Source organism: Ranitomeya variabilis, chromosome 2, assembly GCF_051348905.1.
Source record: "Ranitomeya variabilis isolate aRanVar5 chromosome 2, aRanVar5.hap1, whole genome shotgun sequence".
In the NCBI taxonomy this organism is placed as follows: Eukaryota; Metazoa; Chordata; class Amphibia; order Anura; family Dendrobatidae; genus Ranitomeya; species Ranitomeya variabilis.
Genome location: NC_135233.1, coordinates 126695195 through 126716301, shown reverse-complemented (window position 1 = coordinate 126716301; position 21107 = coordinate 126695195). Strand labels below are relative to the sequence as shown.

Sequence of the window (21107 nt, the reverse complement as noted above, 5' to 3'; positions counted from 1 at the left end):
CAAAGACTCCTTGACATAAGAACGCATTGCGGCATGCTCGGGTACAGACAAATTAAATAATCGTCCCTTAGGAAATGTACTACCAGGAATCAAATCTATAGCGCACACAGTCCCTATGAGGAGGAAGAGCACTGGACCTGGACTCACTGAATACATCCTGATAGTCACACAAATACTCAGGAACTTCTGAAGGAGTAGAGGAAGCAATAGACACCGGCGGAGAATCGCAATGAATTCCCTGACAACCCCAACTCGACACAGACATAGCCTTCCAATCCAAAACTGGATTATGGGTCTGTAACCATGGCAGACCTAAAACGACCAAATCATTCATTTTATGCAGAACAAGAAAACGAATCACCTCCCGATGTTCAGGAGTCATGCACATGGTCACTTGTGTCCAATACTGCGGTTTATTTTCCGCCAGTGGCGTAGCATCAATACCTCTAAGAGGGATAGGAATTTTTAAAGGCTCCAGGACAAAACCACAGCGCTTCGCAAACGACAAGTCCATAAGACTCAGGGCAGCACCTGAATCCACAAACGCCATAACAGGGTAGGAAGACAATGAGCAAATTAAGGTCACAGACAAAATAAATTTAGGCTGCAAATTACCAATGGCGACAGGACTAACAACCCTTGTTAGGCGTTTAGAGCATGCTGATATAACATGTGTAGAATCACCACAGTAAAAACACAGCCCATTCTGACGTCTATGATTTTGTCATTCAGTTCTAGTCAGGATTCTATCACATTGCATTGAGACAGGTGTCTGTTCAGACAACACCGCCAGAGGATTAGCGGATTTGCGCTCCCGCAAACGCCGATCAATCTGAATAGCCAGCGCCATAGAATCATTCAGACTTGTAGGAATGGAGAAACCCACCATCACATTCTTAATAGCTTCAGAAAGGCCATTTCTGAAATTTGCGGCCAGAGCACACTCATTCCATTGAGTAGGCACGGACCATTTCCGAAATTTTTGGCAATACACTTCAGCTTCATCTTGGCCCTGAGAGATAGCCAGTAAAGCTTTTTCTGCCTGAATTTCAAGATTAGGCTCCTCATAAAGCAATCCGAGCGCCAGAAAAAACGCATCAATATTTGCCAATGCCGGATCTCCTGGCGCCAACGAGAAAGCCCAATCCTGAGGGTCGCCACGCAAGAAGGAGATAACAATTTTAACTTGCTGAGCTGAATCTCCAGACGAACGAGGTTTCAAAGATAGAAACAATTTACAATTATTCCTAAAATTCCTGAATTTAAATCGATCTCCAGAGAACAGCTCAGGAATAGGTATCTTAGGCTCTGACATAGGAATGCTAACAAAATCCTGAATGCCCTGCACTCGTGCAGCAAGCTGATCCACACTAGTAATCAAGGTCTGAACATTCATGTCTGCAGCAAAGCTTCAAGCCACTCAGAGAAAAAGGGGAAGGAAAAAAAACACAACTCAGAACTTCTTTTCTTTTAATCCCGCTTCTGCAATACATTAACAATTCACTTGGCCTGGCATACTGTTATGATCCCAATGGCGGAGGTTCTCAGAGATTTCAGCAAAGTCTGCAAACATAAATACCAGCTCATAGGGAAGTGGTAACTAGGCTGACCGTATATCTGATCCTAGCACAACCAACTAACAGTAGCCGGGGAACGTACCTACGTTGATCCTAGACGTCTCGCGCCAGCCGGAGAACTAACTAACTAACCCTGTCAGGGAAAATAAGACCTCTCTTGCCTCAAGAAGAAAGACCCCAAAGTTATAGTACAAGCCCCCAACAAATAATAACGGTGAGGTAAGAAGAAAAGACAAACGTAAGAATGAACTAGATTTTAGCAAAGAGAGGCCCACTGACTAATAGCAGAAGATAGTAAGATGACTTATACGGTCAGCAAAAAACCCTACAAAATATCCACGCTGAATATCCAAGAACCCCCGAACCGACTAACGGTGAGGGGGGAGAATATCAGCCCCCTAGAGCTTCCAGCGAAATCAGGAATCACATTTTGTACAAGCTGGACAAAAATAAGAACAATGCAAATAAACAAAAATAAGAAAGCAGGACTTAGCTTATCTTGCAAGGAACCAGGACCTGAAGACAGGAGCAAACAGAAATGAACTGATAACAACGATGCCAGGCACTGGACTGAGAATCCAGGAAGTTTAAATAGCAACACCCCAGGCCTAACGAACCAGGTGAGTACAAACCTGGGGAAAGACAATCCAAGTGCCAACCACTAGTGACCACAAGAGGGAGCCAAGAAGTATAGTTCACAACAGACACCATGTCGCGTTTGGAGAGCCCCTGTGTGCCTAAACATTGGAGCTCCCCCACAAGTGACCCCATTTTGGAAACTAGACCTCCCAAGGAACTAATCTAGATGTTGTTGTGCAATATTTCCTGAGTACGCTGATACCCCATATGTTTGGGTAAACCACTGTTTGGGCGCACGTCGGGGCTCGGAAGCTAGGGAGCACCATTTGACTTTTTGAACGCAAGATTGGCTGGAATCAATGGTGGTGCCATGTTGCGTTTGGAGACCCCTGATGTGCCTAAACAGTGGAAACCCCTCAATTCTAACTCCAACACTAACCCCAACACACCCCTAACCCTAATCCCAACTCTAGCCATAACCCTAATCACAACCCTAACCCTAACACACCCCTAACCACAACCCTAACCCCAACACACCCAACCCTAACCACAACCCTAACCCCAACACACCCAACCCTAACCCCAACACACCCCTAACCCTAATCCCAACCCTAACCCTAATTCCAACCCCAACCCTAATTCCAACCCTAACCCTAATTCCAACACTAAGGCTATGTGCCCACGTTGCGGATTCGTGTGAGATTTTCCCGCCCCATTTTTGAAAATCCGCAGGTAAAAGGCACTGCATTTTACCTGCGGATTTACAGTGTTTTTTTGTGCGGATTTCACCTACGGATTCCTATTGAGGAACAGGTGTAAAATGCTGCGTAATCCGCACCTAGAATTTAAATGCTGCAGAAAACACAAAGCAGCGTTTCCACGCTGTATTTTCTGCACCATGGGCACAGCGGATTTGGTTTTCCATAGGTTAACATGGTACTGTAAACATGATGGAAAACTGCAAGGAATCTGCAGCAGCCAATCCGCTGCGGATCCGCAGCCAAATCCGCACCATGTGCACATAGAACTAGGGTTAGGGTTAGAACTAGGGTTAGAACTACGGTTAGGGTTAGAACTAGGGTTAGGGTTAGAGTTAGAACTAGGGTTCGGGTTAGAATTAGGCTAGTTCTAACCCTAACCCTAGTTCTAACCCTAACCCTAGTGGCAAAATAAAAGTAAATATATTTTCTTTATTTTATTATTGTACCTACCTATGGGGGTGATAAAGGGGGGGTCATTTACTATTTTTTTTTTTATTTTGATCACTGATAAAACCTATCACAGTGATCAAAATGTACCTGGAATGAACCTGCCAGCCAGCAGATTCAGCGGGCGCACTGCGCATGCGCCCGCCATTTTGGACTCCTGGAGAGGATGGACGGACACCGGGAGGGACACCGGAGCTCGGTAAGTATGGGGGGGTGGGATCGGAGCACGGGGGAGCAGACAGGAGGACGGAGGGGAGCGGAGCACATTACAGGACAGGACGGAGGACTAGGGAGGAGATCGGTGGCAGGGGAGATCAGGGTTTCCAGCCATGGCCGATGATATTGCAGCATCGGCCATGGCTGGATTGTAATATTTCACCATGTTTCATACATGAAATATTACAAATTGCTGATTGGCTGTTGAAAATGAAACAGCCAATCAGAGAGATCGTAGCCACGGGGGGGCGAAGCCACTCCCCCTGGGCTGAAGTACCACTCCCCCTGTCCCTGTAGGTCGGGTGAAATTACAGCTAACCCTTTCAACCGACCTGCAGGGACACGATCATTCTGTGACACAGCAGATGTGTAACAGGTCGGATTGGCAACGACTTTCATGATGCATACGCTGTGTCACAGGTCGGGAAGGGGTTAACTTGCTGATAAAAAAAAAATATTTTAAAAATTGTGCTGATGTAAAGTAGACATGAGGAATGTTATTAACTATTTTGAGTGACAAGTTTGAAAACTACAACATTTTCACCAAATTTATAATTTTTTCACACATAAAAACGCAAATCATATCAAAGAAATTTTACCACTATCATGAAGTACAATATGTCATAGAAAACAAACTTAGAATCAGTGGGTACATTGAAGTGTTCTAGAGTTATTACCACAAAGTGACAGTGGTCAGAATTGTAAAAAATTGGCCTAGTCGTCAAGGTGAAAACAGGCTTCGGGGTGAAGGGTTTAACCCCTTCAAGACATGCGCCGTACTATTACTGCGCTGCCGGCACTGCATTTGTGCCAGCCGCAGTAGTAGTACGGCGCATCGATCACCGCGGTCTCGCGCTGAGCGCCACGGTGATCGGGTGCTGGTGTCAGCTGTATATGACAGCTGACACCCCGTAGCAATGCCCACTATCGGCGCTATCGCCGATCGCAGGCATTTAACCCCTCTGATGCCGCTGTCAATAGTGACAGCGGCATAGAGGGGGATCGCACAGGGACGGGGGCTCCCTGCGCTCTCCCACCGGAGCAGCGCGATGAGATCGCGCTGCTCCGGTGACCTGGAAGGAGTCCCCCAATCCAAGATGGCCGCGGGACTCCTTCCGGGTCATGAAGTGACCTTGCTTGCCGGCGCCTGCTGAGAGCTGCTGAGAGCAGGCGCCGGCAAGCCTCCTACACTTGCCTGTCAGATCAACGATCTGATCTACTACAGTGTTGTCCCACCCAGGGACAATAGTACAAAGTAAAAAATAAATAGAATGTATAAAAAAAAAATAAAAATAAAAAATCCCCAAAGAAAAAAAAACATTTACCAGAAAATCCATTTATTTATGTAAATTAAAAAAAAACAAAACAATAAAAGTACACATATTTGGTATCGCCGCGTCCGTAACGACCCGCTCTATAAAACTATCCCACTAGTTAACCCCTTCAATGAACACCGCAAAAAAAAAAAAAAAAAAAGGCAAAAAACAACGCTTTATTATCATACCGCCAAACAAAAAGTGGAATAACACGCGATCAAAAAGACGGATATAAATAACCATGGTACTGCTGAAAACGTCATCTCGTCCCGCAAAAAAAAAGCCGCCATACAGCATCATCGGCAGAAAAATAAAAAAGTTATAGCTCTCAGAATAAAGCTATGCAAAAACAGTTATTTTTTTATATAAAATCGTTTTTATTGTGTAAAAGCGCCAAAACATAAAAAAAATTACATAAATGAGGTATCGCTGTAATCGTACTGACCTGAAGAATAAAACTGCTTTATCCTTTTTACCAAACGCGGAACGGTATAAACACCCCCCTAAAAGAATTTCAGGAATTGCTGGTTTTTGTTCATTCCGCCTCCCAAAAATCGGAATAAAAAGCGATCAAAAAATGTCATGTACCCGAAAATGGTACCAATAAAAACGTCGACTCGTCCCGCAAAAAACAAGATCTCACGTGACTCTGTGGACCAAAATATGGAAAAAATATAGCTCTCAAAATGTGGTGATGCAAAAACTATTTTTTGCAATAAAAAGCGTCTTTTAGTGTGTGATGGCTGCCAACCATAAAAATCCGCCAAAAAACGCTATAAAAGTAAATCAAACCCCCCCTTCATCACCCTCTTAGTTAGGGAAAAAATAATAAAATTTCAAAAAATATATTTATTTCCATTTTCCCATTAGGCTACTTTCACACTAGCGTCGGTACGGGGCAGTCGCGCTGCCTCGGCCCGACGTACCGACGCATACTGTGCAAGCGCCGCACAACGGGGGCAGCAGATGCTGTTTTTCCACGCATCCGCTGCCCCATTGTGAGGTGGGGGCGGAGTTCCAGCCGCGCATGCGCGGTCGGAAATGGCGGACCGTCGGCACAAAAAAAGTTACATGTAACGTTTTTTGCTGCCGGCGGTCCGCCACAACACGACGCAACCGTCGCACGACGGTTGCGACGTGTGTCAATACGTCGCAATGCGTCGCTAATGTTAGTCTATGGGGAAAAAACGCATCCTGCGACGCATTGCGATGTATGCAAAAAACCGCTAGTGTGAAAGTAGTGCTAGGGTTAGGACTAGGGTTAGGGCTAGGGTTACAGTTAGAATTGGGGAGTTTCCACTGTTTAGGCACATCAGGGGCTCTCCAAACGCGACATGGCGTCCGATCTCAATTCCAGCCAATTCTGCTTTGAAAAACTAAAACAGTGCTCCTTCCCTTCCGAGTTCTCCTGTGCGCCCAAACAGTGGTTCCAACCAACATATGGGGTATCAGCGTTCTCAGGACAAGTTGGACAACAACTTTTGGGGTCCAATTTGTCCTGTTACCCTTGGGAAAATAAAAACGTGGGGGCTAAAATATCATTTTCGTGGAAAAAAAAATATTTTTTATTTTCACGGCTCTGCGTGATACACTTGTTGGTTCAAAGTTCTCACAACACATCTAGATAAGTTTTGTGGGGGGTCTAGTTTCCAATATGGGGTCACTTGTGGGGGGTTTCTACTGTTTAGGTACATCAGGGGCTCTGCAAATGCAACGTGACACCTGCAGACCAATCCATCTAAGTCTGCATTTCAAACGGCGCTCCTTCCCTTCCGAGCTCTGCCGTGCGCCCAAACAGTGGTTCCCCCCAATGTATGGGGTATCAGCGTACTCAGGACAAATTGGACAATAACTTTTGTGGTCCAATTTCTCCTGTTACCCTTGGGAAAACAAAAATTGCGGGCTAAAACATCATTTTGTGGAAAGAAAAAATGATTTTTTAATTTTCACAGCGCTACATTCTAAACTTTAGTGAAACAATTGGGGGTTAAAAGTGCTCACCACACATCTAGATAAGTTCCTTAGGGGGTCTTTCCAAAATGGTGTCACTTGTGGGGGTTTCCACTGTTTAGGCACATCAGGGGCTCTCCAATCGCGACATGGGTTCCGATCTCAATTCCAGCAAATCTTGCATTGAAAAGTCAAAAAGCGCTCCTTCCCTTCCGAGCTCTGCCATGCGCCCAAACAGTGGTTTATCCCCATATATGAAGTATCAGCGTACTCAGGACAAATTGCACAACAATTTTTGGGGTCCAATTTATCCTGTTACCCTTGGGAAAATAAAAAATTTGGGGCAAAAAGATCATTTTTTGTGAAAATTAATATGAATTTTCTTTTTACGGCTCTACATTATAAACTTCTGTGAAGCACTTGGAGGTTCAAAGTGCTTACCACACATCTAGATTAGTTCATTAGAGGGTCTACTTTCCAAAATGGTGTCACTTGTGGGGGTTTCCACTGTTTAGGCACATCAGGGGCTCTCCAACCGCGACATGGGTTCCGATCTCAATTCCAGCAACTCTTGCATTGAAAAGTCAAATGGTGCTCCTTCCCTTCCGAGCTCTGCCATGTGCCCAATCAATGGTTTACCCCAACATGTGGGGTATCGGCGTACTCAGGACAAATTGTACAACGACTTTTTTGGTCCAATTTCTCCTGTTACCCTTGGTAAAATAAAACAAATTGGATCTGAAGTGAAAATTTTGTGAAAAAAAAAGTTAAATGTTCAATTTTTTTTAAAATATTCCAAAAATTCCTGTGAAGCACCTGAAGGGTTAATAAACTTTTTGAATGTGGTTTTGAGTACCTTGAGGGGTGCAGTTTTTAGAATGGTGTCACTTTTGGGCATTTTCTGTCATATAGACCCCTCAAAGTCACTTCAAGTGTGAGGTGATCCGTAAAAAAAATAGTTTTGCAAATTTTGTTGCAAAAATTAGAAATCGCTGGTCAACTTTTAACCCTTATAACTCCCTAACAAAAAAAAAATATGTTTCCAAAGTTGTGCTGATGTAAAGCAGACATGTGGGAAATGTTGTTTATTAACTATATTATAAGATATAACTCTCTAATTTAAGGGCATAAAAACTAAAAGTTTGAAAATTGCTAAATTTTCATAATTTGACAAATTTTTGTTTTTTTCACAAATAAATGCAAGTCATATCGAAGAAGTTTTGCCACTATCATGAAGTACAATATGTCACGAGAAAACAATGTCAGAACCAGCAGGATCCATTGAAGCGTTTCAGAGTTATGACCTGATAAAGTGACAGTGGTCAGAATTGTAAAAATTGGCCCTGTCACTTAGGTGAAAACAGGCTTTGGGGTGAAGGGGTTAAAGAACAAAAATGTTCACACTGAACTCAACACGATGTAATATTGGCTGCAGAGCAGAATAAAACCTTTTTTTTTGCCTCTTTCGTTTTTGAGATATTAGCAATGAAAGTACTTGATAGCACTATGTACAGTGGAAAAGTAATTAGACTTTTGTAATATACTGGTATTTGAATAAAGGCTATCTTTTTTATCAATTACAGTAATCTACTCAGGTGAGTGAAAGATTTTCATGTAACTATATTTTGGAATTACAAAAAAAGTATCTGGCCCCTAAGGCTAGTTTCACACTAGCGTTTATCCGGGCTACGGACTTACTCAGTGAAGCCCCGCCCACTGCCGCGCCTCTTCGCTGTATGCGGATGCCGCATGCATCGTTTTGACGGTGCGACGACCTGCGCCAAACGTAGTATGTTGCATTTTCGTGCAAATGCCGCACCATACAGAGGCATGGCCTGCGTACCCAATGTTAAAGATAGGGTGCGCACGCCGCGTAGGCGTAGCTGAACGAAGCGGCGCCGCAGTGGGCAGGGCTTCACGGAGGAAGTCCGCAGCCCGGATAAACGCTAGTGTGAAACTAGCCTTACGAATTAACTTTTCTGAATCCTTCACACACACAAGCCTGTTATCACCTTAATGACAGGCCAATTTTTACAATTCTGACCACTTAAAAACTTTGAGGTTATAACTCTGAAACGCTTCAAGGGATCCTACTGATTCTGAGACTGTTTTTTTATGACTTCTTGTACTTCATGACAGTGGTAACATTTCTTCTATATGACTTCTTTTCCTTCACAAATAAACGCAACAGAAATTTGGTGAAAATTTAGCAATTTTCAATCTTTGAATTTTTGTGCCCTTAAATCAGAGTGGTGTCACAAAAGAGTTAAAGGGAACCTGTCACCCCCAAAATCAAAGGTGTCCTAAGCCCACAAGCATCAGGGGCTTATCTACAGCATTCTGTAATGCTGTAGATAAGCCCCCGATGAATCCTGAAAGATGAGAAAAAGAGGTTAGATTATACTCACCCAGGGGTGGTCCTGCTGCCGTCCGGTCCGATAGGAGGCCCCGGACTGGACCGCGACTCCTATCTTCTTACGATGACGTCCTCTTCTTGTATTCACACTGCAGCTACAGCGCAGGCGTACTTTGTCTGTCCTGTTGAGGGCAGAGCAAAGTACTGCAGTGCGCAGGTGCCGGGCCTCTCTGACCTTTCCCAGAGCCGCAGCGTGACTACAAGAAGAGGACGTCATCGTAAGAAGATGGGAGGCCCCGGACTGCGACGCCCATCGTACCGGGACCGCCCCTGAGTGAGTATAATCTAAACTCTTTTTCTCATCTTTCAGGATACATCGGGGGCTTATCTACAGCATTACAGAATGCTGTAGATAAGCCCCTGATGCTGGTGAGCCTAGCTCACCTTCGATTTTGGGGGTGAAAGGTTACCTTTAATAAATAACATTTCCCACATGTCTACTTTACATCAGCACAATTTTTTTTTTAACCCCTTTCTGACATCTGACGTACTATCCCGTCAAGGTGGGGTGGGCCCGTATGACCACCGACGGGATAGTACGTCATACGCGATCGGCCGCGCTCACGGGGGGAGCGCGGCCGAGTGTCAGCTGCATATCGCAGCGGACATCCGGCACTATGTGCCAGGAGCGGTCACGGACCGCCCCCGGCACATTAACCCCCGGCACACCGCGATCAAACATGATCGCGGTGTACCGGCGGTATAGGGAAGCATCGCGCAGGGAGGGGGCTCCCTGCGGGCTTCCCCGAGACCCCCAGAGCAACGCGATGTGATCGCGTTGCTCCGAGGGTCTCCTACCTCCCTCCTCGCCGCAGGTCCCGGATCCAAGATGGCCACGGCATCCGGGTCCTGCAGGGAGGGAGGTGGCTTACCGAGTGTCTGCTCAGAGCAGACACTTGGTAAGCCTGCAGCCCTGCACAGCAGATCGTCGATCTGACAGAGTGCTGTGCACTCTGTCAGATCAATGATCTGTAATGTCCCCCCCCCGGGACAAAGTAAAAAAGTAAAAAAAAAAATTCCCCACGTGTGTAAAAAAAGAAAAAAAATATATATATATATATCCTAAATAAAGAAAAAAAAAAATTATTATTCCCATAAATACATTTCTTTAGCTAAATAAAATAAAAAAAAACAATAAAAGTACACATATTTAGTATTGCCGCGTCCGTAACGACCCAACCTATAAAACTGCCCCACTAGTTAACCCCTTCAGTAAACACCGTAAGAAAAAAAAAAAAAAAAAAACGAGGCAAAAAACAACGCTTTATTATCATACCGCCGGACAAAAAGTGGAATAACACGCGATCAAAAAGACTGATATAATTAAACCATGGTACCGCTGAAAACGTCATCTTGTCCCGCAAAAAACGAGCCGCCATACAGCATCATCAGCAAAAAAATAAAAAAGTTATAGTCCTGAGAATAAAGCGATACCAAAATAATTATTTTTTCTATAAAATAGTTTTTATCGTATAAAAGCGCCAAGACATAAAAAAATGATATAAATGAGATATCGCTGTAATCGTACTGACCCGACGAATAAAACTGCTTTATCAATTTTACCAAACGCGGAACGGTATAAACGCCTCCCCCAAAAGAAATTCATGAATAGCTGGTTTTTGATCACTCTGCCTCACAAAAATCGGAATAAAAAGCAATAAAAAATGTCACGTGTCCGAAAATGTTACCTATAAAAACGTCAACTCGTCCCGCAAAAAACAAGATCTCACATGACTCTGTGGACTCAAATATGGAAAAATTACAGCTCTCAAAATGTGGTAACGCAAAAAATATTTTTTGCAATGAAAAGCGTCTTTCAGTGTGTGACGGCTGCCAATCATAAAAATCCGCTAAAAAACCCGCTATAAAAGTAAATCAAACCCCCCTTCATCACCCCCTTAGTTAGTGAAAAGTAAATGTATTTATTTCCATTTTCCCATTAGGGTTAGGGTTAGGGCTAGAGTTAGGACTAGAGTTAGGGCTAGGGTTAGGGTTGGGGCTAGGGTTAGGGCTAGGGTAAGGGCTAGGGTTGGGGCTAGTGATAGGGCTAGGGTTATTGCTAGGGTTAGGGCTAGGGTTGGGGCTAGGGTTAGGGTAAGGGCTAGGGTTGGGGCTAGGGTTAGTGTTACGGCTAGTGTTAGGTCTAGTGATAGGGCTAGGGTTATTGCTAGGGTTAGGGTTAGGGGCTAGGGTTGGGGCTAAAGATAGGGTTAGGGTTTGGATTACATTTACGGTTGGGAATAGGGTTGGGTGTGTCTGGGTTAGAGGAGTGGTTAGGGTTACTGTTGGGATTAGAGTAAGGTGTGTGTTTGGATTAGGGTTTCAGTTATAATTGGGGGGTTTCCACTGTTTAGGCACATCAGGGGCTCTCCAAACGGGACATGGCATCCGATCTGAATTCCAGCCAATTCTGCGTTGAAAAAGGAAAACCGTGCTCCTTCCCTTCAGAGCTCTCCCGTGTGCCCAAACAGGGGTTTACCCCAACATATGGGGTATCAGCGTACTCAGGACAAATTGGACATCATCTTTTGGGGTCCAATTTCTCCTGCTACCCTTGTGAAAATACAAAACTGGGGGCCAAAAAATCATTTTTGTGAAAAAAAAAAGAATTTTTATTTTCACGGCTCTGCGTTATAAACTGTAGTGAAACACTTGGGGGTTCAAAGTTCTCACAACACATCTAAATAAGTTCCTTGGGGGGTCTAGTTTCCAATATGGGGTCACCTGTGGGGGGTTTGTACTGTTTTGGTACATCAGGGGCTCTGCAAATGCAACGTGACGCCTGCAGACCAATCCATTTAAGTCTGCATTCCAAATGGCGCTCCTTTCCTTCCGAGCTCTGTCATGCGCCCAAACAGTGGTTCCCCCCCACATATGGGGTATCAGCGTACTCAGGACAAATTGGACAACAACTTTTGGGGTCCAATTTATCCTGATACCCTTGTGAAAATACAAAACTCGGGGCTAAAAAATCATTTGTGTGAAAAAAAAAAAGAATTTTTATTTTCACGGCTCTGCGTTATAAACTGTAGTGAAACACTTGGGGGTTCAAAGCTCTCAAAACACATCTAGATAAGTTCCTTAGGGGGTCTACTTTCCAAAATGGTGTCACTTGGGGGGGGGTTTAATGTTTAGGCACATCAGGGGCTCTCCAAACGCAACATGGCATCCCATCTTAATTCCAGTCAATTTTGCATTGAAAAGTAAAATAGCGCTCCTTCCCTTCTGAGCTCTGCTATGCGCCCAAACAGTGGTTTACCCCCACATATGGGGTATCGTCGTACTCAGGACAAATTGCACAATAACTTTTGTGGTCTAATTTCTTCTCTTACCCTTGGGGAAATAAAAAAATGGGGGCGAAAAGATCATTTTTGTGAAAAAATATGATTTTTTATTTTTACGGCTCTGCATTATAAACTTCTGTGAAGCACTTGTTGGGTCAAAGTGCTCAACACACATCTAGATAAGTTCCTTAAGGGGTCTACTTTCCAAAATGGTGTTACTTGTGGCGGGTTTCAATGTTTAGGCACATCAGGGGCTCTCCAAATGCAACATGGCGTCCCATCTCAATTCCAGTCAATTTTGCATTGAAAAGTCAAATGGCGCTCCTTCCCTTCCGAGCTCTGCCCTGCGCCCAAACAATGGTTTACACCCACATATGGGGTATCAGCGTACTCAGGACAAATTGTACAACAACTTTTGGGGTCTATTTTCTCCTGTTACCCTTGGTAAAATAAAACAAATTGGAGCTGAAATAAATTTTGTGTGAAAAAAAGTTAAATGTTCATTTTTATTTAAACATTCCAAAAATTCCTGTGAAACACCTGAAGGGTTAATAAACTTCTTGAAAGTGGTTTTGAGTACCTTGAGGGGTGCAGTTTTTAGAATGGTGTCACATTTGGGTATTTTCTATCATATAGACCCCTCAAAATGACTTCAAATGAGATGTGGTCCCTAAAAAAAAATGGTGTTGTAAAAATGAGAAATTGCTGGTCAACTTTTAACCCTTATAACTCCGTCACAAAAAAAAATGTTGGTTCCAAAATTGTGCTGATGTAAAGTAGACATGTGGGAAATGTTACTTATTAAGTATTTTGTGTGACATATGTCTGTGATTTAAGGGCATAAAAATTCAAAGTTGGAAAATTGCGAAATTTTCAAAATTTACGCCAAATATTCGTTTTTTTCACAAATAAACGCAAGTTATATCGAAGAAATTTTACCACTATCATGAAGTACAATATGTCACGAGAAAACAATGTCAGAATCGCCAAGATCCGTTGAAGCGTTCCAGAGTTATAACCTCAAAGGGACAGTGGTCAGAATTGTAAAAATTGGCCCGGTCATTAACGTGCAAACCACCTTTGGGGGTGAAGGGGTTAAACAAAATATTTTCTTGTTAGGAAGTTAAGGGTTGAACATTAACCAACGATTTCACATTTAAAAAAAAAAAAAAAAAAAAGTTTACAAAGCTTTCTTTTTTTCTTTAGGGACCATCTCACATTTGAAGTGACTGAGGGTCTATATAACAGAAAATTCCCAAAAGTGACACCATTCTAATAACTTTATTCCCTATGCCTGCTCCCAAAATCATGCAATCAAATTTGATCGCAGCATTTAGGGGGTTAAAGTGACAGGATTGCTGGCAGTGATCTGAAGGCCTTTTTCACTATGTACCGTATATACTGGAGTATAAGCCGAGATTTTCAGCCCATTTTTTGGGGCTGAAAGTCCCCCCCTCGGCTTATACTCGAGTCATATCCAGGGGTCGGCAGGGGAGGGGAGTCTAATAATACTCACCTGCTCCCGGCGCGGTCCTTGGTTCTCCCGGCCTCGCAGCTTCTTCCTGTACTGAGCGGTCACATGGTACCACTCATTACAGTAATGAATATGGACCCGACTCCACTCCCATAGGGGTGGAGCCGCATATTCATTGCTACTGCGGCGCCGGAGAACCAGGGACCGCGCCAGGAGCAGGTGAGTATAATGGGGAGGGGGAGCGCTGCGCGATATTCACCTCTCCTCGATCCGGACGCGTCTTCTGCAGTGACGCTCAGGTCAGAGGGCGCAATGACGTGGTTAGTGTGTGCCCTCTGCCTGAACGTCAATGCAGAAGACGCTGAAGACGGAACGGCGCCCGGAACGAGGACAGGTGAATATTGAAAGTGCCGGGGGCCTGAGCGACGAGAGGTGAGTATGTGATTTTTTTTTATCGCAGCAACAGCATATGGGGCAAATATCTCTATGGAGCATCTTATGGGGCCATAATCAACATTTGTGCAGCACTATATGGGGCAAATATCTTTATGGAGCATCTTATGGGGCCATAATTAACGTTTGTGCATAACTATATGGAGCAAGTATCTGTATGGAGCATCTTATAGGGCCATAATCAACGTATGTGCAGCACTATATGGGGCAAGTGTCTGTATGGAGCATCTTATGGGGCCATAATTAACGTTTGTGCAGCACTATATGGGGTAAATATCTCTATGGAGCATCTTATGGGGCCATAATCAACATTTGTGCAGCATTATATTGGGCAAATATCTCTATGGAGCATCTTATGGGGCCATTATTAACCTTTATGCAGGATTATATGGGGCATATTTTAATATGGAGCATCTTATGGTGCCCATCATAAACTTTATGGAGCATTATATGGGGCGTATTTTGTATGGAGCATCTTATGGGGCCCATCATGAACTGTATGGAGCATTATATGGGGCTCCTGATTCAATATGGATATTAAAAAAACACTTAATGATGTCTCAATTAATTTTACTTTAATTGGTATCTATTTTTACTTTTGACATTTACCGATAGCTGCTGCATTTCCCACCCTAGGCTTATACTCGAGTCATTAAGTTTTCCCAGTTTTTTGTGGCAAAATTAGGGGTCTCGGCTTATACTCAGGTCAGCTTATACTTGAGTATATACGGTATTTAATCCCATAATCTAAACTATTTTCTAACATACTTGCTTTAAAAATTCCCTACTGTTCCCCAACTACAGTAACTACTTTTGCATTTTTTTCTCTACTTTGTCTGATGGCGATTCGTTTTGAGTATCCCCAGTGCATGCTGGGATAGGCAAAGCCTCATCAGAGCAGGGGGCAGAGGCTGGGGGTCATTTTCAGAGCCCCTCCTTGAAACCATGCATCACCAGTGACGCTTTTTTCAGGGGCTGGTCCTTCTCTGTCCCAGAGTGCCTCCTCATTTGTGCAGTTTGTTCCCCTTTGCCCTGTAAAAGGAAGGCGGTATGCGGTCTGCTGTCAGCTTATTACTATTCAGCTAAACAGTGTCTCTATTCCCCGCAGAGGCCAGTGACATTACCTGCGAGTGTCCTCCTGCACACTGGGCTTATTACTATACGGTCCAATTTTCATGGAGTCAGAATGGAGATTTTTTTCAATCTTTCTATATACAAGAAAATCGGATGACAGTCATATCTCATTTTAATCAGAATAATTTGGTTGATTTTCTCAGACAAAAAAAAATCTGATTGAAGCCTAAGGCTATGTGCCCATGTTGCGGATTATTAGCGTTTAAGCGTTTTTGCGGCAGTTTTCCGCTGCGGAAGCACTTTAAAAAACGCTTACGTAAAGCATCCCATTATTTTAATGCATTGCGCAATTTGTGCCCATGCTGCATTTTTTCCCGCAGTGGAAAAGCATTGCGGAAAAAACACAGCATGTTCATTAATTTTGTGGAAAAATCGGCTGTTTTGCCGCTATAGAATTGTATTCAGACTAGTGAAAAAAAAAAAAAATGGAAAAAAAATGCGACAAATACGCGATAAAAACGCAAGCTGATTTCCTGCAAAGGGAGTCCGGATTTGATCAGAAAAATTCTGCAAACTTTCTGCTACTTGGGCACATAGCCTTAAGCTGGAGTCACACTAAACGAGTTACCAACGATCACGACCAGCGATACAACCTGGCCGTGATCGTTAGTAAGTCGTTGTGTGGTCGCTGTCTGTGTGACAGCTCTCTCCAGGGACCAACGATCAGGGAAACTGACTTCGGCATCGTTGAAACTGTCTTCAACGATGCCGAAGTCCCCCTGCAGCACCCGGGTAACAGGGGTAAACATCGGGTTACTAAGTGCAGGGCCGCGCTTAGTAACCTGATATTTACCCTGGTTACCATTGTAAAAGTAAAAAAAAAACATAAACACTACATACTCACATTCCGATGTCTGTCACGTCCCCCGCCGGCGTCCACAGGGTTAAAACTGCTTTCAGCAAGAGCGCTGCTAATGCAGGCGCTGCTGCCGAGAGCTTCCCTGCACTGACTGTGTCAGCGCTGGCAGTAACAGCGGTGACGTCACCGCTGTGCTCTGCTTTACGGCCGGCGCTGACAGTCAGTGCAGGGAAGCTCTCGGCAGCAGCGCGTGCATTAGCAGCGCTCCTGCCGAAAGCAGTTTTAACCCCGTGGATGCCGGGGGACGTGACAGACATCAGAATGTGAGTATGTACTGTTTTTTTTTTTTAACTTTTACAATGGTAACCAGGGTAAATATTGGGTTACTAAGCGCGGCCCTGCGCTTAGTAACCCGATATTTACCCTGGTTACAAGTGAACACATCGCTGGATCGGCGTCACACACGCCGATCCAGCGATGACAGCGGGTGATCAGCGACCAGAAAATGGTCCTGATCATTCCCCAACGAACTCCCAGCAGGGGCCTGATCGTTGGTCGCTGTCACACATAACGAGATCGTTATCGGAATCGTTGCTACGTCACCAAAAGCGTGACGTTGCAACGATATCGTTACGTGTGACTCAGCCTTTACTCGATGAAAATGACCTCAGATAACGATGACAGCTGCAATCAAAGTGCTTTGTGCTCTCGCCTGTGTGCTGATGCGACAGCAGGGGAGACACGATAAATCACTGATCAGATCAGCAGCATAGTCATGCCGCTGGTCCGAACTGAGTGCTCTCCCAGTCTGCTATTAGAGAAAAGTTTACCTCTACAACATGGGAGACGCACAATGGTACTTCGGCACATCGGATCCATTGATCAGACCAGCTTCAGAGCGGCATGATCAAACTTTTGACATATACAGCCTCCTCGAGGTGCTGCGCCCTTAGCTGGGAGACCTGCCACTCAGACTGCAGGGTGGCCAGTAGCCAAGTCAGTGAGCTGTGCACTATAAAATGTAAAATTCTTTTGTTCTTAAAAAGGGAGAGGATTTTTAATAAGTAAAATTGCAAAGTTACTTGGTTGTTTCAAGCACTTTGCAATTGTAATCAATCAAGCATCGTTGTAAAGAAGAGTGTGGTAAAAATCCTCCAGAACCATGGGCAGAACTGAAAGTCACACAGAAAACGATTACTTCAAGTTATTAAGCTGTGTTTCCAAAGGGCGTATTCCTTCAGTATTTGCTGCGGATTGGATGCTGCGTACAGCCGCAGCGTCCAGATATTACAGCATAGTGGAGGGGACGCAGGCGGCAGACCAGCATAATAGGACTTGTGGTGCGTCTTTATAGACCGCAGCATGTCTATTTATCTTGCGGAGACGCTCCGTTGCCGCAAGATAAATAACAGTCTATGTATAGGAAGTGGTGATTCCGCATGTATTCAATGAACACATGCGAGAATCACTGCAAGTACAAAAGGGACAGACCATAAATCATTTTTCCCACCAGTGTCTTATTGTCTGCAGCTCTGACATTACCTGAACAGGGATGGAGCCAACAATGGCGTTCAGCAGCTCGGTCTGAATACACGGTACCAGTTGTTCCATGATTGGCTGCAGTGCTGTCGATATGCCATTAGAGCCGCAAACAATAACAAACACGGGGAGCAGCAAAGACTCAGAGCTGGACCCAGGTAGTGTGAATATAGCAATTTGCTCTCATAAAAATAAACTGTGCCAATGAGATCTGAAAACCCCAGGTGTAGACGACCATATGTAAAAAATGAATGCGCGCGTGCCATATCGTGCAAGCTGGACATTTTTCCTCGAACCATTGCAGCTAGTGAAGTTGTGACCAGCACCAGCTATGGGTCCAGAGGAGGCCGGCGCCCGGCCTGTGCCAGCTATGGGTCCAGAGGAGGCCGGCGCCCGGCCTGTGCCAGCTATGGGTCCAGAGGAGGCCGGCGCCCGGCCTGTGCCAGCTATGGGTCCAGAGGAGGCCGGCGCCCGGCCTGTGCCAGCTATGGGTCCAGAGGAGGCCAATGCGTGGCCTGTGCCAGCTATGGGTCCAGAGGAGGCCGGCGCCCGGCCTGTGCGCCCTTCCTCTGTACCTATAGCTGCCACATTGATACATATAGCAGGGTTACATACAGCAGTGTCCCGCACACAGAGCACAACACACGTGTCACACACAGCCCGGGCTGTACACCCCACACGGATACATTACCCCGGTGTCTGCAGAGTCCTGCGCACTGCTCTCCCCGGCAGCACAAGCCTCTGCTTCCTCTCCGTCCTCCGGGCTGCTCTTCAGCTTCTTGGTCTGACTCTCGGCTTGCTTGGATGATGAGGACCTATCTTCGGCGTCTGTGGCCAGCGCACTGCTCTCCCCGGCAGGACATGCCGCCCCTTTCTCCTCGGCAGCACTTGCCGCCCCTTTCTCCTCGGCAGCACTTGCCTCCCCTTTCTCCCCGGGAGGACATGCTGCTCCTTTGTCCTCGGCAGCACTTGCCGCCCCTTTCTCCTCGGCAGCACTTGCCGCCCCTTTCTCCTCGGCAGCACTTGCCGCCCCTTTCTCCTCAGCAGCACTTGCCGCCCCTTTCTCCTCGGCAGCACTTGCCTCCCCTTTCTCCCCGGGAGGACATGCTGCTCCTTTGTCCTCGGTAGCGCTTGCCGCCCCTTTCTTCTCGGTAGCGCTTGCCGCCCCTTTCTCCCCGTCCTCCGGGCTGCTCTTCAGCTCCTCGGGCTGCTCGGAGAGCGATGATGACATATTTTAGGCCTCTTTGTCCCGCGCTCACTGTAACGAAAATGGGGTCCAAAGAGGTCACGTGACCGGAGAGGAAAGGGAGGGGCTAACTCTGTAGGCAGCGCCGTGGAAACCGGAAGAAATTGTTGCTAAGTAACAGTGCACTGGCAGAAAGTGAGGGGCTGTGCCCGTGTGTGAGGGGGACTTGTCGTTCTGTGAGAAGCCCCCAGTATGGCTTCCGTACACCAGCACAGCATATGGCCTCTTTCCCATGTCAGTGTCTCTGGTAGTGTGGTGACAGTGTTCTCAGAACCAGACACACACGTACACCCATTCACATCTATAGGTCTGCGCAGGCTAGTGTTTCCACTGACACTGACGCCTGGGAAAAGCAGTACTAACTGCAGGGGTGCTGAAGGGAGCTCTCATCATTGCTGTCCGGTCTCCGTGCGATCAGCGAGACCAGGCGACGCTGATGAGACTTGTAGTCAGCACCTGCTGGGTACCACACATATTAAAAAAAAAACGATGTGGGGTCCCCCGTAATTTTACTAACCAGCTGAGGGAAAGCTGACAGCTGGGGGCTGATGTTAATCTGGGAAGGGGCTAATGACCATAAAGGTTTCCAGCGTATTAATAATAGCTCACAGCTGTTTGCTTAGCCTTTACTGATTGTTATAAGGATGGCCCTCACAAAAAATTAGTCGGTTTTCCCCCTATATTTACTACCAAACAAAGGCTAAACAGACAGCTCTGGGCTGATATTAATAGGCCGGGACAGGTCCATGGATATTGGCCCCCTCCCAGACTCAGAACATCAGCCCTCAGCCGCCCCAGAAGCGGTGCATCCATTAGATGTGCGAATTCTAGCACTTAGCCTCCGCTCTACCCACTTGCCATGGTGCGGTGGCAAGTGAGACGTATAGTCCGAACGAGGTCCAGAGTCAGGCAATAAAAGATCTACAAACAGAACACAAGGCACAGAGAGAGAAAAACAACACCAGCTGAATTTACATCTAGCAGAGGTCTGGGACTACCGTAACAGCTCAGTTAAGTAGCCTGGTGCTCACCTGGGACAATCGACACCTGGAGACAGCCAGCGCTTAGGCCTCTTTCACACTAGCGTCGTGCACTGCACGTCGCTATACGTCGTTTTGCAGAAAAAACGCATCCTGCAAAAGTGCTTGCAGGATGTGTTTTTTCTCCATAGACTTTTATTAGCGACGCAGTGCGACACATTGCCACACGTTGCAACCGTCGTGCGACGGTTGCGTCGGACCGTCGCCACCAAAAAACGTTGCTTGTAATGTTTTTTGGTGCGTCGTCTGCAGCATTTCCGACCGTGCGTGCGCGGCCACAACTCCGCCCCCGCCTCCCCGCACCTCACAATGGGGCAGCGGATGCATTGGAAAACTGCATCCGCTGCCCCCGTTGTGCGGCGCATTCACAGCTAGCGTCGATGCACCGCAATGTCGCATAGCGACGTGCAGTGCACGACGCTAGTGTGAAAGTAGCCTTACTGATGTGACCGCTCACCAAACCATCCGGATCGTCATGGGACATGAGCATTAATGGATCATCGGCAGAAAGGTGAGAATTACTTTGATTTTTATGTTAATAAATGGGTAAAAGAGGGTTGGGGAATGTGTATTTCAATTAAAGGACTTTACTCTGTATGTGTCTTTATTAAATTTGACTATGGTGTTAGTAATGGAGATGTCTGATAAATGCTTCTCCATTACTAACCCCTGGGCTTGATGTCAGCGGACATAAAACATCTGACATCAACCCCACAACTATTACCCCACTTCCCACCGCACAAGGGCAAGGCAAGTGGGAAGAACAGAGGTGAGGGTATGCGATGTTGCGGCGCATCGACGCTAGCTGTGAATGCGCCGCACAACGGGGGCAGCGGATGCAGTTTTCCAACGCATCCGCTGCCCCATTGTGAGGTG

At 45.7% G+C, this 21107-nt stretch overlaps 1 protein-coding gene across 20 annotated transcripts in view; it reads right to left on the bottom strand.

The window, feature by feature from the left end:
• LOC143804660 (heterogeneous nuclear ribonucleoprotein L-like) overlaps nt 1-19280 on the bottom strand; it is a 160835-nt gene extending 141555 nt beyond the window's left edge. For 11 of the 20 annotated variants that reach the window (XM_077282964.1, XM_077282961.1, XM_077282962.1 and 8 more), the window contains exon 1: nt 18637-19278. In XM_077282964.1, the coding sequence (XP_077139079.1) occupies nt 18637-19176 (540 nt within the window). In that variant the 5' untranslated portion in view covers nt 19177-19278. Of the gene's footprint in view, nt 1-18636 lie in introns of all 20 variants that reach the window. The other 9 variants (XM_077282965.1, XM_077282960.1, XM_077282966.1 and 6 more) reach the window with 6 other exon arrangements.
• Between the last annotated feature and the right edge of the window lie 1827 nt (nt 19281-21107).